We start from the raw sequence: 26,497 nt of genomic DNA on the forward strand, positions 1-26,497 counted from the left end.
GAGATTGTTTTAGGGATGTCGTTCATGATGGAGCTGACATAGATAATAAATAAGAGAGGGCTAAGGACACCCCCTTGAGGGACGCCTTTGTACGATAGTCTGAACTCATTGGAAATTTCAGAGAAAATCTGTCTTTCGTAAGTCAGAAATTTGATAAAATTAATCATTTTGGATGGACAGCCTAAGTCTGCGAGTTTAATCAATAAGAGTTCAATGTTGACGTTGTCAAAGGCGCCACTCACGTCGAGGAATACAGAAAAAAGATTTTGTTTTTTCTTAAAAGCTTCTTGAATTTTAATGGTTAGATTGAGTATATTGTCTGTACAGGATTGTCCTTTTCTAAATCTGCTCTGAAAGCTTGGAAGAATGTTTTGTTTTTCAATCCACCATTGAAGTTTATTTTTAATAATTGTCTCAAAAAGCTTGCACAGTGAAGATGTGAGGGAAATAGGTCGATAGTTGACTCCGTCAGATTTGGAAATTAGATGAATAAATGATTTTTTCCAATCTTTCGGAAAGTGGCCTGTTATAAACATTTCGTTGTAGATATCGATAAGAATGAGCTTGTAGTTGATAGGGAGGTTTTTTAAAGTGAAGTAATCGATACCATCAAGTCCCGGAGAAGAACTTGATTTTCGAGAGTCGAGTGCAAGGTTAAATTCAGCAAAGGTAATTTCTGATTCGAGGAAAGAGTTATCTTGACAGGTAGGCATGAAATCGGGATTAGTCGGTACCCACGGAGGGCAAATTTTGTTTATTGCTTTGATTTTATTCTCGGTCTGAAGATTTTGAGTCAGGTGTGACGGCGTAACCTTGACCCATTTGTTTTTCAGAATTTTTGATTTTTCCCATACGTATTTATTGCTAGAAAGACAGCTAAGACTCTGTGCAAATTCAATGAAATCGTCTCTCTTTTTTATTTTGAAAGTCTTGCGTGCGATGGCCCTAAGTCTTTTGAATTCTATAAAGTCGTTTAAGTTTCGTGACTTTTCCCATTTTTTGAAGGCTTGGTTTCTCATATCTTTAATATTTTGACACTCCGAGTCCCACCAGGAAACTGGGTTCCTGTGAATTCTCGGGTTTACAATTTTCTTTTGAGGTGTATTTTGCATGATAGCATTCGAGACAGTTTCAACAAAAAATTCGTATTTTTTCATGGGACTTAGAGAGTCAAAATTCGCCGAGAAAAAAGAGAGATAATTTGATTGAAGATCATTGTCTACATTAACCCAATTAGTGCGAAGCGACCTGATTTTAAGAGATTTTTGAAGGTAAATCGATTTTTGGGTGTTTAGCAATACATAAATCGGGTAATGGTCGGAGCCTAAAGTGTCGCTATGAGCCTGAGTTTCGATGCGATCTATTAACGAGTTACTGGAAATAATAAGGTCGATGTTTGATGAAGAGGTAGTATCGATATGTGTGAGCGTGTCAGTGTTGTGAATGTAAAAATTAGAATTTTTTATACATTGAAGGAGATTTTTACCATTAGTATCTGTTTTTTTACAATTCCAAATGTGGTGATGAGAATTGAAATCTCCCATTAAAACATTGTTCTGATTTGGATCAAAATTTGCAAAAAGTGTTTCCCAGTTCTCAAGGCTTAAGGCGACACCAGGGGCTCTATAGCATGCATACAAGTTGAAACTCGGAGAGGTGTTTGTGATACGGACACCACAAAATTCGACCGATTCATTTGGAATAATTAGATTATCGATTTCTTTATACGCAATGTTTTTTCGTATGAGGAGAAGGAGACCTCCCCCTGAGGATCTTACCCTATCCTTTCGAAACGTAACAAATCCTGGAAATTGGAAATTGGTACACTTGTTGTTTAACCAGCTCTCGACGCACACAAGAATGTCAATATCTTTAAGGAGATCAGGAAGTTCTTCTTTTCGGAGGGAAATACTTCTGGCGTTCCAAAAGACAATCTTGAGATTGAAGTTAGTTAGTGAAGTTTGCGTTGAACTATCCATTTTTAGGCTGCAAAGCGTGCTCTGAATCGTCGTTGGATTCCTCAGATGCAGAAGTGGAATCATTCAAAATTTTCTTTTTAATCCTTGTGATTCTTGATTTCAAGGTTCTGCTGTTGGAATGTCCATAGGCATCATCCAACATCAAAATAAGGCCATTGGTGTTTTCGGTATATGTTTTTGCAATTTCTAAAATATTTGAGTTGCCGTATGTAGAAAGAAGGAAGTCTTTGAATTTATCTAAGTCGATAGGATAAGCATTTGAATTTTGGGAGGTATACATCTTAGCAGATTCTAGTTGAGCGTCGATTTCCGAGATGGAGCACAGTTTCTTATCTTGTTGTTGCCTGCGCTTATGAGTTATTGGTAAATTCGTTTTGGGTTGTTTCGTTTGTTGTTCTGTACTGCTTGCTTGAGAAGATACACTTAAAGGGCGTTTGAAGCCTGAGTTCAATTGCTTAGTGGGCATTTGTTCCAAGGAGAGAGGTTGCGAAGTTAGTTTATCTGTGGGTTCTGGGTTGAGGACAGGAGTAGGACTTAATTGGTCTTGTGATGACGGTGCTTCGGAGTTAATATCCGATAGAATAGATTGGTCAGAGAAAGGAGGAGCAGAGTTAGGATCGGCTTGATTTTCTGTGGTTGCATCTAAATTTTGATATTGGTTTAGATTGTGACAGTGTTTGGCTAAATGCCCCTCTTCTTTGCATAAGAAACAATTAAGCTTGTCGCTCGAGAGATATATCCAGTATGTGGTGTCGTCAAAATTGATTTGTATTGAATCTGGAATCTTGGAGACGTCGTCCGTATGAATGTACATTTGCCGACGAAAACTCATAATGTGCGAGTAGTTTGGTTCGTTAATACCAGCCCTGAGAAAAGATATCTGTGAAACGGGCTTGATTTCGTATTCTAGTAGCTTATTCATAAGTACGGAGTGCGGTATGATAGGACATACGTTAGAAATGATGATTCTCTTGGATTTTGAAACAAGCGGTCTCAATGTGAGAGAATGAGGGCCGATGTGTATTGGCGTGTCTTTGGCCGTGACTTTGTCAGCGAGCTCACGGGTACTAAGATATAAACAGACTCGGCCTTGGGAAATTCTTGAGGCGAATCGTATATTTTCGGGACCAACGAGGCCGCCAATGGCGAGAACATAATCTTTGATTTGTAATCCTTCTACAGAGTCAGTGATGATGGCTTGCTCCTTTTTAGGAAACATTGATTGTTCAGTAACTTGAGAGTACGATAACGAGGATTTGCTTTTCATGGAGTCATTTGGTTTATGTGGGGAACTCTGAGTTGCAAGAGCACCCCCGTTGTCGGAAGAGCTCATTGCTGTGGTAAGAAAGTTTTGCACTTTAAGGCACTAAAAGTGCCGAAGCACAACTTTGTTTAAGTTCACTGTAACCGAGCACACTATCACAAGCGGCGGAATGTTGACTGATTTAAGCTCTGACGCCCGAGAATATAAACACGTCCTACCTTGACGGCGGCTCAGACCCGACTGTGCATCCAGAACATAATTATCAGTTCATGAAAATAAAATTTTGAAGATAAAATCACACAGAAACTACAATAGGGGATTGGCGAGCGAAGCGAGCAGGGGGGCGGAGCCCCACTAGTATATATATATATATATATATATATATATATATATGATATCGCGAATATATAGCTATGTCACGTTTAAATTCCCCTTTGAATCAAAGATCAAAGCATGAATGTTCGAAGCAGCATTCGATCTATCTTCAAGACGTACGTCTAACAAGAGCTTAACGGAGTCCATCGCTGCTACTGGACGGGTCACGAGCAAAAAGAAGCTCACGGAGTTAGGGTAACAGGCAAACCCTGAAGTTTCGCGAGGCAAAAGGCTACTGTGGCAGCGAGCTCCGAGCATCTTTTATATAACCGCGATCGAGTTTTGCGGTTTGCATGGTCGCAATGCGAACAGGAAACCTCCAGTTATAGAGAAATGAAGGGTTTAGATACGTCTAGTCATATTTTAATATCGATGTGCGTAATCTTAATCCTTGATCCTATACAGCGCAAAAACGTAATGAAACAAGGACCGTATAAAGCTGCTAGCGGGGCTGGCGGTCGTCGTACGTACACACGAACCCGCTTAGAGAAGAACTTCTGGAAAAGACCGACAGGCACGGAAGCAAGCGATCAAAAGAAAGACAGCATGCATAAAAAGAGACGAAGCAAGCGAGGCAGTTAAAAAGTAGGTTTTCGCTAAGAGAGCTCGCGCTCGAGTCTAAAGCTTGCCATGCGTGAACCGCGCGTACGCCGCGTATATAGCCATGCGAGACCCATATATAGTCAGTCAGAGGAGATCTCGGAAAAATTGAGACTCTCATCGAGTATTTAGCGGGCTAAAAGCTCATTTAAAATTCAAATGACGATACCGAGAATTTACCTCTGCTATATATGCTATTCGAGAGTGAGAGAATCAGTAATTTAGTTTCTCGAGAATTGCACCGCTGCTCAAGCCTCATTCCCGAAAAGAATAAATTTTGCAAAGCGATGTGCGAGAACCAATCTTAAATCGACAAGTCTTTCCTCCCGAGTATCGAAGACCTGTCGAGCGTTTTTCCGGGAACAACGTTGGCGTACGCGCAGTAAAAAGTCCTCAAAGGTATCTCGAAAAATCCACAAAAGACTCGTGGAGTCAAACGCTCCGCCTATGGAAGGCCCGGGGTACCGCTAAAAAAGGGTCTTACTCTCCTCCCTCTATCTCGATTGCGTGGCTGCAGCGAAAATCATTAGCAGCAGCGGGACGAATTCTTCGCGGAGAGCATAGCGACGGTGTCCAAAGCCCGCAGACCAAAAGGGGAAACGCGCACGAAGCGAGAGAGAGAGAGAGAGAGAGAGAGAGAGAGAGAGAGAGAGAGAGAGAGAACGGGAGTGCGCGGACATTAGCTTGTAGGCAATTTTTCAAGGAATTAGTGCGCTGCCTCCGCTTGACCGGAATGTGCCTCTGCAGAAGTCGTCTCTCTGGGCTGCGCGCGAAAAGAATCCGCAGAACTTGTCTGCGCTGCGGCCTCGGGTTAACCAATCGTGTCGCGCCTCTCTCTCTTTCTCTCTCTGTCTCTATCTCCTTTAAGGATTTTTCCTGCGGCCCACGGCAGATCGATCCTCGTATAAGGTACAAGTGCACGCGAAGAACGCGTTTCGCGCGGAAGGGTCATCGGCTATATTATAGAGACAAGCGAGCGATAGAGAGAGAGAGAGAGAGAGAGAGAGAGAGAGAGAGAGAGAGAGGATTACGGCCGTGAGAATGCGACCGTGGGGTGGAGAATTCTGGACAGAGGATGGAATGGCTCAATCGAAAACCCATTACTCTTCCACGGTCTTCACTTTTCGAGCACGTGCGCCCGCCCGGTGTGGGGACCGACGTCAAATTTATAGTTCGTCGTCCGGAGATGAATGTTAGCTCGAGCGCTTTTAATTCATCCCGTTTGCCGTCGAATCAGAAAACCACGAGTGCTCTCCTCCCGCACCAAAGTTCGCCGCTACCGCTGAGTGCTAAACACGAAGCCGGCTCGAAACACTTATCCTCGCGCGAGCAGCAGCAAAAGCGCGCAGTCTCAGAGATAAATCGAAACTTTTGGACAAGGTACAGCTATACGCGCAGAGATTTCGAATTCCCAAGCAGCAATGGCTGAGCTGATTTGTACACAGTGCGGATAACTGACTCTTTTTCCTCGCGCAGCCGGCCTTGCGTACAGTGTCGCATTTCCATGGCTATAGATGTTTTAGCTCTCCGTTTGTCTGACGCATCGCCGATTCCTTTGTCGATGGTCGACCCCGCTTCCCCTCTCTTTGACGATTCGACGGCTGCTACATAGACCGGATTGTTCCTCGAAAGTCCCGGGATAGTTTCTCTCTGCGACATGCGCAGCTGTCTTCACTCGGCACTTGAATTCCAAAGCGCGAGGAATCCACCTCGACATACGTGTGTGCGGAGGCAAAAATGTTGCGCAATTTTGAAGGGAATCCGAGGCGGGGGCGTAACCAACCAAGTTACACTCGCATAGAACGAGACGTTTCCGCAGACAAAAAGTGTCCCGGGATATATCCCGGGGCAAGGCCTGATTTAGAGCGTAGCTCATCAGCGCGCCTCTTCGGAGTCGTCATCATCGAAGTCGGAAGAATCAGGATACCTCGACTACAGCCGCGACGACCGCAGAGGGTAACGGGTACCCCCTTCCCTCCTTCCTTTCTCGCTCTCTTCTGTCTCTTACCGCATAGGAGTAATCGAAGGTAAACCCCAGGATTTAACCGAGGCTTAACCTATGCTAAGCGCGCTAAACCGCCTTACCGAGACTCGACCGCAGGCTGCAGCTGCTGGTGGCGCGACGGGGCTACATAGATTACAATCTAGTTTAATCGAGTTAGTTTCGTTAATAGACGGAAACATACAGCGCGACTTCTCTTTCTCCCTCGTTTCTTCCGACTCTCGACGTACACTGCGCGGAGTTTTTCTTTTTCCGCCGACTTTGCTATGCCGGGGCTTTCGGCTCATGCGTGCCGCACGTGTGTGCGCGTGCTTTTGTTCGGCTTCTTCCCCGTTGAGCGAGATTTCTTCGCAAGCGAAGCTGCGTGCTTTTTCGACGAAATGATGAAATTCAACTGTGCGTTCCTAACTTATTGAGATACTGCGCTTTTATACGAAAATATAATTTCTGTCAACTGTATACACCTTTCGGGGACTGAACTAGCTTTTCCGCGAACACAACGGACTGAAGTTTTTCTCTCTGGATTACCTTCTCTCTTGTAATTTTTGGAATTTGCAGCTCGATTTCCAAAACTCGACAAACTCGAATCTCCTCCAGATGATCGCAGGCATTTTCATCAGCTCATCGGAAAAACGATGCACGAACATCCCCGCGTTATAGGAGCTTTCCGCGTGGTTTTTTCCCTGATGCCATTGTCGTGATTTTATTTCTGTGGGGAATTACAATACGATCCCCGCTGAAATCAATCTCCCGGCCGTTTTATTTTTAATAAGCGCAAGCATCCTATGGATGCATATAGCGCTCCTTTGTTTTTCTTCGACGACTCGTGTAACCGCGTGAGCGGCTGCATCTATGAAGGCGGAGATATATACATATATATATATAGGAAGCCGAATAGGCAGCAAAGGACGAGGGGACAACGAGGCGAAGGGGGAAGCAGATTCAAATGGTCTCGTTTCAAATCGATTTCGAATTGTCTTCGCGCATCGGCGAGTAGATTTCATTGGATCGGCGGAAAAAGATAGGAGCCAAACGAGAAAGAACGATGAAGTGAGTGAGAGAGAGAGAGAGAGAGAGAGAGAGAGAGAGAGAGAGAGAGAGAGAGACAGGGAAAGAGAGAACGCGCAGTTGCCTCCCGTGTAATGGAGAAAAGAGTCGTATAGTGTCGGGCACCAAAGAAGCGCACGAAAGCCCGGGAAAAAAGAAAGGAAAGGTTATAAGGCAGAAAGAAAAACCTTGGGCGCTATGTGGAGCCGGCGCGGAAGGAAGAAAGAGAACTTCGAAGCTGAATATTTCTGACGTATGCCCGCGGGGGTGTGCCGCTACTTTCCGCGCAGAGAATAGACGATACAAAAGAAGCAGCGACGATCCTCCATTCGCGCACTGATTAGCCCAAATGACGCGGTCGACCTACTCTCAATGCAGTTTTGTTGCAATGAGTACGAATTTACAGTGATTTCATTAAGAGATTATCTCTTAATGCTCTCAAATTTACGTATGGATGCGGAAGAATCTGTAAACCGCGGGGAAAATAATACCACACCCGTCGTTGCGCCGCTCTGTCGCTCAGATCAAAATCGGATCTGGACTGGACGGAGAGAGAAAGAGAGGGGGGGGGGGGGCAACCAGGTTTTAAACAGCGAAATCCACGTCTGATTTCACGCGGCAGAGGTGGCGCGTCTGACCGTAGCTGCGCTTTTTCCACTTGGCTCGCCAACTCGAGCAATTCAAGCGTGCGCGCTACGAGCGAAAAAGTGCTCGTCCATTAAAACTTGCAATATCCCGCGCGAACGGAGGCAAATTTTCGAGGCAGAGGAAGAATCAACGCGAGCGCGAGCACACGCTTCGCCACATATTGAATAATCCTTACGCTTCGATGGCTCCTTTCGGCTTTGTTTCGCGATCTGCCGATGAAGGAACGACGAGGTAGAGAGAGAGAGAGAGAGAGAGAGAGAGAGAACGAGATATCAATTAAAAATTACCCAGCTGCGCGAAGCGGCCGTTACGTTCGGCTGCGCGGGCTGCAGGATCGAATCCTCGCTCTATACTGTATATGCATGCGCGGTTATATGACAAATTCTTTCCGTTCGAAAGATCGGATCGCAGAGTGATTAATCCTTTGTTTGCTCTTTCTCCTTCTGATTCCAGGGAGTCGCGCTGACGCACAACACGTCCGCCAGGATCGTCATCTCGTTTCAAAGCCTCGTGCTGCAAAGGGTGACTCGGAACAGCGCCGGGATGTACGTGTGCGCGGCAACCAACAGTATCCAGGAAACCAGGAGCGAGCCACTTGAATTTCGCATAAAGTGTGAGTATCCCTATTCATCGATCTTTCGCGATGCCTTTGGAGAAGAAAAACAACGTCTATTCATTCATCCGCGTCTCTCAGAAATAATCTTGCTCGCACGGCTGAATCTTGTAAATATTTCAGAAGTATACTTAGCCCGTTGCATATACATTTTTCATATGCAATTTTCGTTTATGATATGTTCTTGCGCGTCGAAGTACAACGTCGCGCGCGAGAAAGAATACGCGACGTGGAGAGTAGCGAGAAAAATACCTATATATACATACAAGCCTCTTGCGCGAAGAGGACGCCCCCGTGCATTTTTTATTCCGTATGCAAGGGTATGTGCGGCTGGCGCAATCGCGTCAAAGCCATGGTCGCGAATCTCGTTTCACGATCGAGAAACGCAGTTGTGTGCAGCCGAACGGCTGATTGCACGGCAAGACGACGACGCCGCGGATTTCATATGTAAATCTATGCGCGACCGATGTAAGATGCGAGCGTTGGAATTTTCGTTGACTCCATCGCTCGTCCTCAAGACAAATGGGCTCGACGAGTTCGCAAGTAGCTACGTGCAACTATATATCTCGGGGGGGGGGGGGGGTCGCGAATGAAAGAAACGATAATCGCGGAAAGTTTGGCGAAAGGCGAGTTGTGCTACTCATCGCGGCACTCAACTTTAGTTATATCAGCTCGTATCCTGAAAGCGGCTCATATCGCACGGATAGTGACGAGAGGCTCGCCTCTTGTCGACGCAATGAACTCGTCGCGTTATACCCTTCCTCGTGCTCGAGGCTATTTTCACGCAGCTATACGGCGCATTACGACGAGTTACGACACACGCACAGACACACGCACACGCCTTCATCTCGTTCCCCGACGCTGCAAGCTCGCAAGAATAACAGCCGAGCTTCCATAGATATACATACGTATCCATGCATATAGCCTCGGCCGTTTGCATTACTCGAGTCGAACGAACGATTCGGGTCTAGGTGACGACGACGCTCATAAAAGTCGCCGGCTGACAAAATGCATGGGCGTGCTCGGAAAGCCGCGCGTCTTCTCTCTATCTCTTCCCCTCTCTCTCTTTCGTCTCTTCGCAGCCCTCTCTCTCTCTCTCTCTCTCTCTCTCTCTCTCTCGTGTGCGCTCACACTTGGCTTTTATTGTACAAAACAAGGCGTCGCGTCGACTCGTGTGTTTCGCCGTTGGTCAAGCTTCTTCTCTGGGTTTTAGCTTATTGAGGTTGCTTATACACGAAAAAGACATGGCGGCTCTCTGTTTTCATATTTTTCGGTTCTGTACAGGGCATGCAGCTGCTGGCTTATATTGATCGAAAAATCAAGGAGCAACGCATTTTCGGGTATAGCGTATAGTACACGAGGTATCCGCCGTATGCTGGCGACTCTTCTGCCAGAGCTTCTCTCGACGACTATTATCATTACTGGGCTGTTGCGTTTTCCGGCTCTGGCTCCGCGCATTTCATTAGCCGAACGAGGCTAAGGAGCTTAGTGCCCGGCCGGTGCGCGTCTCTCGCATAATCCTAGTGCAAGCTCTTATCGTCCATTCGGCCGCGAGCGCGCGCGCTCGTGCGAGGAAATCGGGCTCAACGTATGTCGGCCAGATTATCGATCGATTAAATGAGCAGCGACGCGCACTTCATTAGGTTGGATGCTCGCGGACGACTCGTCATTCAGCAGTGTTCGAGGAAGGGAGTCGGACTATCGAACGAAGACTCTTCTGCGAGTCGAGATTACGCGGTATTTAGAGGGGAGATTAGTCGCAGAGGGATCAATCATTGGGAGCGGCCGCTGAGCGACGGCTTGACATGCGTTTGATCGGGCAACTTTCGATGGCTTTTCAATGGCTGTGAAGCTTTGCCCGCGTATACCTCTCAGTGTGTATGAGAAGGGCGTGTGAAAGGATTATTTTGAGACGCGATAGATTTTCCGCAATTAGGGACAGTTACTCTCTTCTCGTTTCTTCCGGTGGGCACCCGTTTTAAATTTGTGCGAATTTTCACTCGACGCTATGATGTGCGGAAATACTTTGACGAGCTGAACACCAAGATAATACGGTTATGTCACTCTCAAAGATAATATAATTAGTCATCGATAAAAGCGATAGATATAACATTCACTTCAAGCTTAATAATAATGGATTTCTGTTTTTTGTAATCGAATCTCAATTTTCTCCCGCAACTAAAGTGATTGAGTTCTTTTTCTACAGTTTTAAATAGATTCAAATATTCGCTTCCGTGAGTAACAACTTCTTTCGCGTTATTTAATATTTCGCAAGAAGCAAATGAAAAATGCAAAATGTACATCAAGTCAAATTTTAATTTTACTAGATCGACGTGTGTCTATGTCGTGAATTTGATTGACGCCGCGTCGCGCCGAATAGAACACGACGTAAAACGATTGAAGATAATTGAGGTTTCCACACTTTGAACTGAAGTCTTTTGTATTATATTCAAACTTTAAAATATACACGTAAAAATGGAATTTGATTGCGTGCTTTAAATTGGAATGCACCAAAAACTAAATTACTGGAAATACAGCTTTGAAACGAAGTTATTGTCTAGGGCTCTATGTAACAGAGTAAAAATTCTATTTTCACCCTTTCGCAACGAATGCAAACGCGACTCCGTCACAATCAGAGTACAAGAATATCATCCAACGCTGAGGTTTTTTTTGGTCATGCTATATAATTTTAAACTGCAAAATGATAAAATCTGTACATTAGTCAGATTACCACTATTCGCGAGCCACGACATCGTACGTGTTATATACAAAAATATCATCAAGCAGTTGAATGTAAATTGCGAGTAAATTGTGTATTTTCGGAATTTCACGCGAAAAGCGAATAAAACATTAGTCAGATTACAGTAGAGCTGCGAACAATGCGAGACTCCGGGGAATTGAATCACCGCGCTCACAATAAGCCCGCGAGCGAGCGGATTCAAAATTAATTCTTTACAAATGTATTTTAGATTGCAGTTATATCCATATTTTGCATAACTCCAAAGAATACGAGCATCATTAATAAAAAGCCCGCGCGGAGGCCGACCGCCGAGGTAAAACAAAAGTGGGATGAAATGTATAACCGCGCGCTCGCGTGCGAAATAATGGAAGGGACGTTCGAAGCATAATTCTCATTGACCAAAAGAAAACGTCCGCCATCTGCTCTTAATCTCGTTATAAAAACCAGCGTCGGCAGCGACGGCCGCACTGGAAACCGGATGAAAATAGAGAACGAGAAATTATGAAAAAAAGAAAGAGAGAGAGAGAGAGAGAGAGAGAGAAGCTGCGAGCAAGCCAAGAATAAAAAAGACCGAGAGGCTCGCTCGCGCGCGGGCGCGATACACGTCTGCTGGAATTAATTTCGCGGCGCGCGCGGAATTGCGAGAGAGAGAGAGAGAGAGAGAGAGAGAGAGAGAGAGAGAGAGAGAGAGAGAGAGAGAGAGAGAGAGGGAGAGAGTGGGGTGGGGAAACAAAAGCGGTATCGCGCCGTCTCTTGCGTCCACATCCCCATTTCCATAGAATTTTTCGAATCCGTAACCTTTTCTGTCCGCGTGCGCGCTTATTTCCGGGATTTGCTGCACCGTGACGAACGTCTCTACTCCCTTCGTACTCGCGCTCGCGCGCGCGCAATAACACCTGTCCGATAAACTTGTACGGGAGGTAGTGCGAGGGGCAAAGATATGCCCGACGAAGCTCGAGAGGCAAAGGAAAACAGAAAATGCGAATATTCTCGTGCCAAGTGGAATATGCGCGGCGGCGGCGGCAGCGATTTCCATAACGTCTCCCTGTGACATAACCGAGAAATCACTTTTAACATTGGGACATGGCTGTTGCGCCGAGCCCGAAAAAATATTTTCCTTCGTTCGACGTACTGCGCAGCTTCGGTAGCGCGACAGATGAGAGGTTTGAAAATGTCCTTATTACACACTACGCCGCGCGTATAGTATTGAAAATCAATATCAATACTGCACGAGTTGAATTAATCGGACGATTGTTTCTTTTATTCATTCTCGTATATTCCGGATGATGAATAGATCTTATAGATTATTTTTTCGGCGAATGTTGTTGTTTACCAAATTCGTTTATGTATACACAACGTTTTGACGTTATCGCAGATGCACCGGTCTGTAAGGAGGACAGGATCGTGGTGGTGGGCGCATCTCGAGGCGAGTCTCTGGAGATCGCGTGCAGAGTCGAAGCCGATCCTCCGGCTCACAGCTTCCGCTGGAAGTTCAACAACAGTGGCGAAACCCTCGAGGTTCCGGCCAAGCGCTTCTCCGTCGAGCCAGCTGGCGGACTAAGCATACTCACCTACAAACCCACCACCGATCTCGACTATGGCACCCTCTCCTGCTGGGCGGAGAACATCGTCGGGATCCAGTCGAGGCCGTGCCTCTTTCAACTCGTCGCTGCAGGTGAGCTGCCACTATTTTTTTACTTTATTTTCACACCTGGGGGTTACAATATAATATAATGGAATTCGCTGCGGAGATTTATATGCGCTCTTGCGGCTTCTCTCAGCTCCTCCTATATTATATGTACAATGCAGGTTATATGCATGGGGAATTCTACGCAAAAAATACACTTTCTTGACTTCAAATATGGCGAAAAAAATTATTTTCTAATAGTACATGTTTGAAACAATGCAAAACTACGTTGCAACACTGAAAAAGTGCCTAATTGGGACACAGTTTTCTCGGCCCCTCAAATTCGTCGAAAAGTACCCATTGTTCAACGACACGTACCTAATGCACGAGGGCACACAAAAATGTGCATCGGTTCGGTGAAATAACGGAAAAAGAAACGATTGAAAATGTGGACAAATGATGAAAATTGCAGGAGTTTTCGGAGCCAAGAAATTCGTAGCTTTTTCGTGATTTTTCTATATTTTCAATTGCATGTAACTTGACCAAATCAAGCTCTTTTCCCGTGCTTTCATCCTACCGATACATATTTTCTATTTGTGCCCTTACGTATTAGGCACATGCCGTTGAACAATGGCTATTTTTTGACGAATTTTAGGGACCGAGAAAACAGTGTCCGAAGGCACTTTTTCAGCGTTGGAACGTGGTTTTGCATTGTTCTAAACATGTACAATTAGGAAACAAGTGTTTTGGACGCATGCCCCACCATTTTTTTACGCTTTTTATAAAGTCAAGAAGCTCGGGTGCGGCTGATTTATGCATTCATAATGCCGTTATCGATTACTCCTGCGGGCTATGCCAACTTAGCCGGGGCATCGCTCGTATTGATGCTGATGGCGTAACTTGCTCGGGTCGTCGGATGAGTCCTTATATATACACCTATATATACTCCCAAAGGATAAACTGCGCGGGAGTTTTGAACAAATTTTTGGCACACTGTGTTCACAGTACAACTTGTGTATATAAATATTGTGGTGGATATAGTTGCTCCTGATTTTCCATCTCGAACTATCGTTAGTGCTTGACTCGAGCGATTGAGCTTTTTGACGCGAGTGAATTCCATCCCCCCGGCAACCGCGCTCGAGTTGATTCAATCAAAACATAATAACGATTTTGCCGAGCGAAGGCTGCCTATCGCGAATACAGCTTCCCCCCTGGAAAGCGACGGCAATCAAATAAGACAGTCAAGAGGGAAGAAGCCTGTACAATAGAAGTTGCGTCGAAAGCAGCCCTGCAAAGCCGTATATTGAAGCCGGATCCCGAAAACGAGCCTAATTCGAGGGCTAAGTTTGGCGCGAGACCAAATTAAAAATAGACCCAAATACATCTCTCGTCACGGAAATAACTCGCAGAGCTTCTTATATACATAAGAAACGTCAGAGTCGTCGCTGATGCCGCCCCGTATCTATCCGAGCTCGCGCTCGCGCAGACTCATCACCCTCGTTTTTGCCGCTTTTCGGATTATCATAATTCAAAAGGGATTTCCATTTCAGCACGCTTCGCTCCGCTTTAGCCCGCGCCGCCGTCTTTTTCCTCTCCGCGCGTCCGGTTTCGCGTCCGCCAAGAGTAGACCGAAGCTCCAGATAAGCGGATAAGCTCGAAAGAATAAATATAAGCGTTGGCAAATTATTCCGCGACGATTTTTTTTTTGTCGCCTCAACCCTCCTCTCCTTTTCTCGCACTTGGCCCAGTAGTGCGTGCGCGCGTCCTTTGCTTCGCAGCGAGATGACTCTCTCTCTCTCTCTCTCTCTCTTTCTCTCTCTCTCTCTCTCTCTCTCTCTTATACTCCCTCTTCTTCTTCTTCACTATACGTATGTTTTCATATCTTACTTTTTTCTCATTTGCCTGGCCCAGTCCGCCTTATCTTGCCCCCGTCTCTCTTGCTCACTTTTACGGCTCTTCGCAAATGGGAAAGAATGGCCGACGAAAGTGTGTGTGTGTGCGTGTATATATATATATATATATATATATATATATATATATATATATATATATATTATATATATATATATATATATATATATATATATATATATATATATATATATATATATATATATATATATATATATATATATATATATATATATGTAACAGCTTTGTTTCCGGTATGTGAATGAAAAATGCGCGCGAGCTTGATGTGTGATTTTTGCTTCTGGATAAAACTTTTTCTCGTAGAAAAATCAAGAGATTTACGCGACAACAGTTTAATCCCGAAATAAAGGAGCGATGAATAAACTGCATCCACTATTCCGCGCGAAGCCCGACGATGTATTTCAGTTGCGATCCACCCCAACAGGCAACCTATGCGCTCAAATCTCGCCCGGCATCCGTCGCGTCGCGCAGTTGTTATACCAATCCCTACAGATCCAGCCTAATTCGCTCGACGCAGGCCACCAGTCGAGCGACTGCGTCGCCTCTGCGCGCCGAACTGAATCAAAAATAAAAACGCCATGTATAGCCCGAGCTTTAAACAATGAATGCACAATACACCGCACACCTTGGCGGGTCGACGTTTTGACGGGCAACGGCCTGTCGATGCAGTCGATCAAATGAGCTGATGCTTTTTACGCCCGCAGATATCGTACGCGATACACATTATACATCGTCGCGGTGCGGCTTCGTTGCCTTTGTTTATATTTTGCTCTCGTAAAAATTAATCAGTCATTCCTCTCTTTCTCTCTCTTTTTAATATCGATTTGCCTTGTTCTACTATACGGTCGCGCTATAAATGAAAATTTTATGCGGACAGAAAATCTTTACAGCCTCTTGTAGACACGTTATCAAAATAACTCGACCATACCCAATTTGTTTTAAAATTCAAACGCGCAGTATCCTGAACCACGTATCGCGTGAATCCAAAAAGGACATGGAAAAACATCAAACGCGTTCATTGGCGTACAGTCAAAAAACAGAGTACATATATTTTCGAATAAAACGATATATAAAAATGATCTCTTTTACATATCTGATAAATGCCAATACACAGGATAAGGACCGTTAACGGGTTCGTTTCTCGCCGAAGCGTATATCTCCCGACGATTCGGCTTTTTAAAAAGTGCGAGTCATGCCGAGCTTCCTCCACCTCGATTCTACTTTTTATTCGAAACAATGAGAAAAAAGAAATCCAGCAGCCCTTTCTTCTCTTTTGTCCTGTCCTGCACTTCGTACGGCACCTCTCTCTCTCTCTCTCTCTCTCTCTCTCTCTCTCTCTCTCTCTCTTTCTCTCGCACTTTTTCGCCCTCTGTCTCTCGCTTTCTCTCGTATCGGCGCAGCTTAAAAGCGCGCCGAACGGCGTGCTCCGTCGCTCGCGCGCGCACAGATTTTCCGATGCGTTTGTCATATAGCTCGATGCTTCATCGATGTTGAGCTTTTTCCGCTCGTCCTACGCCGACAACAACGCTCCACGCGCTCTCCTTTTTTTCCATTCGACTTTTTCCGTTTTACAGTTTGCACTCTCATAGCTTTTATATTTTCCATGCAAATACCAATTTGACGGGGCTCTCGCGGCGGAAAACAGTCGACTCCTCGTCGACTTTTCTCCGTCTCTTTCATTCCAACGCCGCCGCGACTCTGTGTGATTCCCGGCCTGCGTGCGAGTCTCTGTATAAGATATTATATACACGTGCGAGTACGATATCGTGAGCATTCCCATAGCCGTATACACACGTATACAGGCGTGTACATTATATATATACGTGGCGTCGGCCGGTCGAACTCCGCTGCGGAATGAAATTATTTTCGAACCCGTCGTCATTGATACCGAGCGCGCCCGGGATATTGGAATTTCACAGCGGCAGCACCGCCCGGATAGAACGCATCTACGTACGAAGGCTGAAATATACAGCGAGAGCGCGACGATAAAAGTGCCCACCTCGCGTCGCCGCGTGCGTCTGCTGCTAGCTATATAGGAGCTGCTGTTCTATACGCACTGAGTCGTTACGAGAATGATAAAAACAATAGCTTATGGAGTGGAGGGGAGGGAATTCGAAAGAACGCCGAGAACCAGCTCGAGGAAAGGTGTGTTTACCGGTGTGTCTATAGCGTCACCGAGAGACCGTGGTAGTTCGGTATTCAGTATAGTTATGAATAATTTTGAAAAATCTCTTATAGTAGGTAATTCTCTCATCAGGGACGCAGACTGCCGTTTCACCCAATAAAACCTGCGCCGTAATAATCCTCTCGCAGAATTGATTGCGATTTGCGAAGCGAGTCGAATAGAGACTTTCCAAATTTTTCCCAACGAATTTGTACCCACACCTCGTGCTATGCTTTGACTCTTCTGCTAGACTCACGGGCTCAGCTGCTTTCCTTTATGTATACCTAGAGGCAAGCCTGTATCCTCATGCATATCTACGCAGCCCTTGCATTTCCGTCCTTTATCTCGGCGATATCTATGTAGCGTATATCCGTGCATACATGCAGAGACTTTCAGGTATATGTGTGTTTGTGTATACATAGACATGTCGCTCGCGTGGCGTACACACACTTCATGAGCGTCAAACGTACGTCACGTGTGCAGGCGCTCGATGATTGCTCGCGCGGGCGCGAATGTAAATTCGCAAATTACATTACGCTTTCTGGAAATGCAAAGCGTCGCAGCGGCAGCAGCTCTATGCTAGGCGGCTGCTGCATTCGAGACTGCAGCGCGAGCGAGTTTGCATCTTGCTCTCGGATATATGTGACTCGCGCCGATCTCTCTTCGCGATTCAGCGCGATAAGCAAATAGTCGCGTAATTACTCCATTCGCGCGCTCGTTAGATCGATTTCCCCCTTACCGAATACAAATATCACTAGATGAGCTGACGCCTCGATTGACTTGCCGGAATCCACTCGAATTGATATATTCTTGATTTAATCAACAGATCGAAGGGACTATATCTATATTATATATATATATATATATATATATATATATATATATATATATATATATATATAGCTTCATCGCGTGTACGGACGTATATATAGCGCGGCGAGCGATTAATTTCTGCAAATTTATGTACCGACGACTCGGCGGAAGTTTACGCCCCAGAAAGCGCGCGCTGCCTTAATTGAAATTTATTGTGCGTCCCGTGGTTACGTATATATACGTATCGGCGCCTTTTTCACGCCTCGCGTCTCTGAAAATAATCGATATTTATGCAAATATCGCGCTGCAGCTAGCGCGAACTTAATCACTCGGCCGCGTACATACACACACACACACACACACATATATATATATATATATATATATATATATATATATATATATATATATATATATGTGTGTATATGTATGTATATATATATATATATATATATATATATATATATATATATACCGCACTCGCTCTCTCCCTTCCGCGCGTGCGAACCAAATAACTGGCGACTTTGTGCGACTTGATTGGAAAATTCTTTAATTAAAGGCTGCAGAAAACGAATAGCTGCAGGCATTGCCGCTGAATGCTTGATATAAACTTTTTTGTGCGCGCCCCCGCGCGGCCAAAAGGCGCGACGCTTAAGCCCTGCGCGCGCGCGCGTGTGTCTATATATATATATATAATATAAACGAGCGACAAAGAAGAAGTAAGATGTTAATTCAGCCGTCTGCAGTAGCGGCAATGGCAGCGGTACAGCGACAGCTCGAACACAATCAATGCGGCGTCCGTGCGTGGCGGCGACGTATAATCTAGCGTTGTTATGCGTCGCTGCGTGCGTGAGGTTAATTATTTTACACCGCTCGAGTTTAGCGCGCTCGGGTCTATGTGTATACATGTATGCGTGGAACGTGTACTCATATTATACACTACACGGTTGAATTTTCCTCCAAACAGGCAAGCCCTACCCGGTGCGCAACTGCAGCCTGGCGAATCAGACGTACACGAGCGTCGAGGTGAAGTGCTACGCGGGCTACGACGGTGGACTGCCCCAGGAGTTCGTGCTGGAGGTTTACCATGGCGACCTGGAGTCCTTGCCGAGCATCAGGCCGCTCTACAATGTTTCGGCGAAGGACGAGCCGATGTTCGTGCTGTCGGGACTGCAGGCGTCCGTGGACGCGGGCGTGCACGTCGCCGTCTACGCCGTCAACGCCAAGGGCAGAAGTCAGCCGGTCGTGCTGAGCGAGGTGACGTTTCGCGACGCTGAGAAGCGGACTGGTGAGTTCATCCGTTGTTCTCAATTTTTTATACTTATATGTTCGATGGCAAAATTGGAAAAAACATATTTGTTGTCCTTATATCGGCCCTCTAGGGCTACCCTTGCTTTTCACGTTGATTTCAACTCTCGTATAATAACGATTGCAAAAGGGCGATACCGCGAAAAGCGTATATTCAGCCTGCGTTATACATCTCAGGAGCGCGCAGCGAGCGTCTATGTGCGGTCGATTGACGAGAAGATAACGCCCCTCGATCGCTTTGAGATTAGCGAAGGCGTTCGCCATTTTAAGGATTGACAGCTCTCCTCTCCCGCGAACTGCAACGGCAGCATTGGTATAATGTCGCTCGTTGGGGGGAGGGGGGCGCTGTCAACGCCGCCGACAGTCTAGGTAAGCAAGACTGATCACCGCCCACCCCTCGAGACACACACGCGCGCGCGCACACGTACCCACGTCTCTAGCTTCCATACTACTCAGCCACAAGAGACTATAAGAGAGATAAGCAGCTGGCGCGCGTGTTTCCGCACTCGCGGCGTTTTAGCATCGGACGAAAGAGTTCCATAGGGGTTTTCGTGATTAATTCACGTAATGCTCTATAAATTCGAGAATTCGACTCTTTATTTATTTGACCTTCTCGTCTCGTTTTTTCCCCCGCTATAATCACTCGATCATTAAGCGCTCGCGGACCTCGGCGGAAAGTGGCGTTTAATTGGGACGTCAAAATTGAAAGCCGCGATATCCCTCGAGCCGAATTACGCGCCGTGATTTCGTACATACACGCGCTCGCGTTTCCAATATCCGCTCGAAACATTCGAAAGAGAGAGAGAGAGAGAGTGTGTGGGCTATAAAACGAGAGGCAAAGTTCGCTGAAAACTCGGCCAAATGGATTTTGGCTTGGCCCCAATTTCCGCGTGCACTCGCGGCAATCAGACTCGCCGCCGCTGAAAAGAAGCTCGAGACGGAAAAAGGCAAAGTAGCCGCCTCGTAATCAGTGCCGGGGCGGGAAGTTTGTATAATGGGATGGGACGTAATGCGACGAGCGTCTGATCGATCGCGCGCGCGGCTCTCGATGTTCACTATTTTTTTTCACCCGTGCTTCTCGCTCTCTTTCTGACTTCTGTGATCGTCGGCCGTCGTTGCGCCGTGAATTAAACCGTCGTGTTCTCGGTAAGTAGGTGTACACACTACTTTTCAAGCTATATACTGGCCGGAAGTCGTAGACACTTTTTTCCGAGCTGTTTGTAGCCGTCCTCGTTAATTCTGACTCTCGAAACAAGTAATGAGAAAAACTTCCTCAAGAGTTTTCAAAGGAATCGCATATCGTCGCTTCCTATTCATCAGAGTAAAATAAACTTGTCCAGGAACCGATAATTTAAAGTTAACTTTAACAAGTTTCGAATAAATGTATTTTACTCTGTTACTCTAAAAGCGACGCATTGAGGTAGGCCGTCGTAAGACCATAAGAACGATCGTTTAATTTCTATATCAATTTCATCCCTTGTACAATATCTACACAATGAACAAATTGGACGAAATGCATACAAAGAATAAAATTGAGTGGCTTGTAAAATCCTGCTCTTGTAGATTCGCAGGTCGTTGTACGAATTTCCGAGGCTATATAATAAACAGCCTTATGGAATTTGGGCATCGCAGCCCAGCCAAAAGTATGTAGACTCCTCGTTATACGGCAGCTTCTTGCGTCTCACTTTCTCGAGTGGCTCGGGAGCAGTAGAAATAAAAAGGCCGCCCACTTGCAGGCTGTAACTGCGAAAGGAAAAACCGAGCCAGTACACAAAAGACGCGCAGGCCCACGAGTTGGAGCTTTTGAAAAAAGTCCGGGGATTTCACGAGAGAGAGAGAGAGAGAAAAAAGGGAACAGCGGAGGCGAGCGAGAAGTTGGCCTGCGGTAAGTGTCAACGGGCATTCCAAGAGGAGGACCGCGAAAAATGATGACGTCGTGGCAAACACTGAGAGGGAGAAAGGGAAGACGCGAGGCTCTAAGCCAAGTTAGTTAACGATAGCGAGCACGTCTAGACTAAGTAGCTAAAAAATCCGTCGGCGAATATGCAGGAGTAGTCAGAGTAAAGTGTCGCGGCGTCGGCCGGAGGAGAGAAAATTACGTGGCCCGGAACGGCTTAATGTCCAAAAAGAGAGCAGGAGAAGCGGCAGCGGCGTCGCGAAAAGAGGTGCCGAGGCCGCTTAATGACCGGGGAAACCCTCTCTCTCTCTCTCTCTCTCTCTCTCTCTCTCTCTCTCTCTCTCTCTCTCTCTCTCTCTCTCTCTCTCTCTCTCTCTCTCTGTCCTGCAGCCTTGGCTTTTAAGCTCAGCGCATTCGTACGTCTTTCCTGCCTAGCGTCCACTTTATCCGTTGCAAGCGTGTACGCGTCTATGCGTTTATAGCGAGTACATATTCGCGGGAACCGCGAGCGCGCTTCCTTCCTCTGTGCGCCATGAATTAAACGATAGACGATGATGACATCGGGATACCGGCTATGCCCCGTCTTTCTCCAGCCATTAGCGTACGACGAGCTCGAAAATTAATCATATACGCAGTCCGCTATGCCTGACGGCTAGACTCTGAAAATATATCAAGAGTAGCGCGTCAAACGGAATACCAAAGACGAAGCAATGATTCAAGCTTTTTCCCTTAATACCATCGTCGCCACCGCCGCCAAATCCAATTCTATAATGCACGCGTGATATTCCTACGAAACAGACGGCAGCGTGCGCAGCCGTATAACCATAATCCCGAGCGGCCGTATATAGTCTTTTCCTTCCTCGTTCTCGCGGTGTCTCTATCATTCCAGCCCGCGGGGCATAAGGGCGTATAACTGCGAGCCATTATCTGTAATTGCTTTCCTTAATTCGGGGCTCGTTAAAAATTCTTGCTCTCGCGAGCCAGCGAGAGATTATGATTTCGCCGCCGCTCATCTTCTATTCTTTTCCCGACTTTTTAACGCACGCTCCCCCCCCCCCCCCCCCCTGCCACTGCAGTATATAGCGTGTCCATCTTTTTCGCTTCTTCAGTCCCCTTTTTCCATTCACGGCTCAGCCGTGTCTTTTCGAATTTCTTTTCTGCCGGTGCGCTTCGCCTCGTCACCTTTTTCTTTGCTTCTCTCTCTCTTTCTCTCTCTCTCTCTCTCTCTCTCTCTCTCTCTCTCTCTCTCTCTCTCTCTCTCTCTCTCTCTTGCTCTCGCAGTTAATCATGCAAATAGATTTTTCAGCATAGAGGACGACGGGGCTTAATTAAAGAATTATACAATTAAGCGAGCCCCGCATATACAAGCGCAAACGCCGCGCCAGCCTGCTTGCGGACGACTATTAAGAAGTCTTTTTCGTGCTTTGTGTTTATCAATTTAATGATAGGAATCTCGAGGAGGGTTTCGCTAATTGCTTTTTCCATTCCATTAAGCTTTTCAATTTTCTTGAGGAAACGCGCGCTCACGAGCTGGATTGGAATCGCGCACTCTTTTTTGGGACAGTGACAATTACCGCGGATTGTTAAGATTGTGTGCTTTACTATAGTAGAAGGATCGTTAATCAAAGTCTTTTTTTTACGTTGAAATCTTCATACTGCACTACGCGGACTTTAGTGTTGAGTACACGAAAATTGTAAGCTTCAGTTTTCGTATTTGCTTTGCGAGAAATAAAATTCATATTCAGCTTCAGTTCGCTTCATACATTCATTCATGTATGGATAAAAATATTGCGGAAATGTTAACTGCGTCAAGATTCCACGCGAGACTTGCAAATTCATCGTATACGCGTACGTTTGCCGTTTATTCAATCGCACGACAATAAATCCATAATTAATTGTGTGATGATAAATATTATGTGGCTTTGCTTCGTTATACTGCACACGCTCGTAATAATTCTACGGGACAAGGTATCGATGCTTGATGTGCATACGTATTACACCCGAACGTAAAATGTTCCAGAGAAACGAATCACCAGCGTGCGTCGAAGAATATCGCGAATCATCGACCAGCAGCCCTCGTTTACACGCTCGATCAAATGGACTACAGCGCGCACACAGACAGAGCTATAAGTGGAGTCGCGATGGACGGGCATTAGCGATCCACGCATAATCTACAAGCGGGCGAAAAAAGCGGCTTCAGCCGCAAGCGCAAAAAGCCCATCGACACGGAATCGAATTTTTAGCAAGGGAGAGCTGGGCAGTGCGCAGAGAACTGCGACACGAGCCGCAGGAGGATGATGCGCGCGCGCGAGCGCTGTATTGGCAAGCGGAGAGAGGCTGCGAAGGGGGAGGAAGAGAGAAAAGCCGGGACTCGGATACAGCGTATAATCGTTATCGGATCGAACGATTTCCTGCGAGGCGGAAGTAAACACGTCACTCGCGGAAATTGCTAACATCTCGGAAATACCAAATAATTAGGTCGTCGGTCTTCCAGCGAGAGTAGGGCGCTAATAGAGCTCGTTACTATCTCTGTGGATGCGACGATTAGAGGGAGATGCACCGCTCGCTTAACGATTAGCCGGCCCGTCGCGTCGTTTATGCAGCCTCATTTTGCTGTTTCCGATCGCTATTTCAGGACGAACGTCGAAATAATATATCCTATACGCTGCGCGCGATTCCTCATTTCCGAAAAAAGAAACAAGAACAGCGAACAGCGGCGGTCGCAGCGGAACCAGCAATAATAGTATAGGCATACACAGAGCAACAGTCGCGGGACGCTCGGGAGATTTGCATGAAAATTTTTTCGTTGTCATCCGTCGTGTACGCGCGCGGCGGCCACTCAGCGCGCAAGAGCCGAGTCGAACGAGGCCGCAAATAAAAAGCAGTAAAGCCTGCCGCGAGAGTGAGAGCGCGCGAGCGGAACAAAGACGAAAATGAAAAAATAAAACGGCAAAAAACAGGGACGCGCGCGCGGTCGTAAAAAAGACGAATACGACGATGTCGCGCGGGGGGAGCGAGAGAAGCAGCAGTGCTCCGCAGGCTCGCGAGAACGTGAATACTCGTTGCCGAAAAATTCCGTGTTCACCCCCTACCCCTCCACGCCGTTGGAATGCGTCGCGCTGCTGTACTGCCGGTCGCGATTTTTACGACGTCGAGCATCGCCTGAATATACGCCTACACACGTGCGGCGAGTCGAGAGGATGTATCTCAAACGCACACGCGCGCACTCGTGTGTATATATTGTATAGAAACCTGGCTGTATTATACACGTAGAGAGATAAAAAGAAACAAAATCAGCGCTGGCGCGACGTTCCGGCCGGTCGATTTCATTTACGGAGCACCTTTTTCTCCCCATGCTCTCACGGCTATGACCCTCATTTTTTCCAGACCTCTCTCTCTCTCGCCTTCGTCATTTGATTCACGTCACATCTAGCTCGTTCGCAACCCGTCACGACGCTCTGCGCATTCGTCTTTTTATTCATCCCGGCACCGGTGGGCCGCGCCGCGTGACACGCGTAATCAATTCCCCGGTTGATATCACTGCTCCCCTTATTCGCCCACTGCGCCGTGGGAACAAAAAAAAATATTAGGTATTCCACTTTCGAGGCCGTCTATACCGGACGGTATAATGCGCCGCTTTGCCAGCGTATTTTATAGCCCCGGGCTCCGCTGCTGCTACGAGAGAGCAGTGGTATAGGTGCGGAAGAAAGCGATAGAGGGCGGGGGAGGGAGAGACAGTATAAGTGAGAGAGGCCCTGCTCTGGTTATACATCATGCGCCCAGATAACCGGCCGTTCTATTGTGCCTTTAACCATCGTTTATATCGATATGACGGCCGATCTTGCGCGTGCCGGCTTCTCTTTCCGACCTGTACGTTTGTTGGCTATACGTGTGTGTTGGCATTAGTATATGTAACACGAGCTAGTGGGAGTTCTCGCGTGGAAGTTTCATACGCTCCGGAAGTTTAATTTCGGCCGTTTTACGGAAATTCTTTTTGAGCAATGCAAGCGGCGTGATTCAAGACGTGAATTTTTCAGGGGCTGCGAGTTATTCATCGCTCTCCGGCTTATCAGTCCGTGTTTAAACGATTATTGCACTGTACAGCGCTGCAGTCCCTCGGTTATTCGACGTGCGTATATGATACGCCAATATGACAAGAAGCCCGTATGCCCCGCGTTCCTCAATTTAATATTTCCCATTCGCGAGGAGCCCGAGAGTCGCTCGAAAAGTTCGTAAATAAAACAGTTACTTTTCAATAAAGAGAACTCGTCCCGCTACTTACGTCTTCCCAAGACTTTTCCTCCTCTCTCTCTCTCTCTCTCTCTCTCTCTCTCTCTCTCTCTCTCTATCTATCTATCTATACACATCAGCGTTTGCTGTGCCTGCTGCTGCGTGCCTCGTCGGCACCGCGAGATCTCATCGAAATCGAAATGAAATTCAAGCTACGACGGCGGCGTGCGGCTGCCCGTTGCAAAAAAAAAAGAAGAAGAAAAAGGAGCTGAAAGACCAAAGGAAGAGGACGAGAAATATAGGCAAAGGACACTTGGAAGCTACTTTCGCAGATTGAAATTCCTTCTTCTCTCGTGCGGAGGCAGAGTCGACGGTCATTGGACGCGCGCGCACGCTCTATTTTGTTTGCCTACTGCATAGCACGCTCGGGAGAACGGAAGGAATGAGGATACAGGAGAGGAAGAGAGTGGCTTGTTGCGCGTACGTAATATACGTGAAAGGGCCGCAGAGAATACGAACCGAGTCATTGGCTGGCTATTCCAGTGGCCCGCAGCGTTGTCAAGAGTGCAGTGAGCCCTAAATGCGTAACTTGCAGGCTGCTTTTGATGTTCCCTCCCGCCTCTCTCTCTCTCTCTCTCTCACCTGCGCCCACACACACATACGCGCGTAAATAGGAAACTGATTTCGGAGAGATGCACTTTACGCGCGTGCACTATTATTATTATCAGCGATTGTTTCGACGACAAATAAAGCGAGCTCTCGAACTGAATCTGCGTTGGCGAGGAGGAGACAAAGGAATCCGCGCGGATTCCATGCGTTCCGCGGAAAAGTTCATCCCAGCCGTATTTTCATATTATACGCGCATTCTTGCGGGAAAATACACAGTGTATACGCTGGCTGGAGTTCTCTCTCTCTCTCTCTCTCTATCTCTCTCTCTCTCTCTCTCTCTCTCTATCTCTCTCTATCTCTCTCTCTCTCTCTCTCTCTCTCTCTATCTCTCTTCGGCGGATATCGGAGAAATTGAGCGAGGAATGAAAATTGAGAGGAACGGGAATCGCGAAAGATATTTACGTACTGCTTTCTCTCTCGCTCAGCTCTGGCATGTATATATACGTACATGGCAAAAAAAGCGCGCGGGAAAAACAGATCACGGAGGAGGAAGTATTGGCAGTTTCTTTTATATATATATGCCGCCCGTATTCGCTGTCTTCGTGCCTTTATTTGTTTACTTCCCTAAGTGGCACTAAGATAAGCGCCC

At 46.5% G+C, this 26,497-nt stretch overlaps 1 protein-coding gene across 1 annotated transcript in view; it reads left to right on the forward strand.

Moving 5' to 3' along the window:
* The window catches only part of LOC100120465 (nephrin), a 324,223-nt gene that overhangs the window by 282,065 nt on the left and 15,661 nt on the right, over window positions 1-26,497 (forward strand). Inside the window, exons 10-12 of the mRNA XM_031929953.1 lie at window positions 8,369-8,528; window positions 12,644-12,943; window positions 18,772-19,092. Of these exons, the coding sequence (XP_031785813.1) occupies window positions 8,369-8,528; window positions 12,644-12,943; window positions 18,772-19,092 (781 nt within the window). The remainder of the gene's footprint in view (window positions 1-8,368; window positions 8,529-12,643; window positions 12,944-18,771; window positions 19,093-26,497) is intronic.

The sequence above is a fragment of the Nasonia vitripennis genome, chromosome 4 (genome assembly GCF_009193385.2).
Source record: "Nasonia vitripennis strain AsymCx chromosome 4, Nvit_psr_1.1, whole genome shotgun sequence".
NCBI classification, from domain to species: domain Eukaryota; kingdom Metazoa; phylum Arthropoda; class Insecta; order Hymenoptera; family Pteromalidae; genus Nasonia; species Nasonia vitripennis.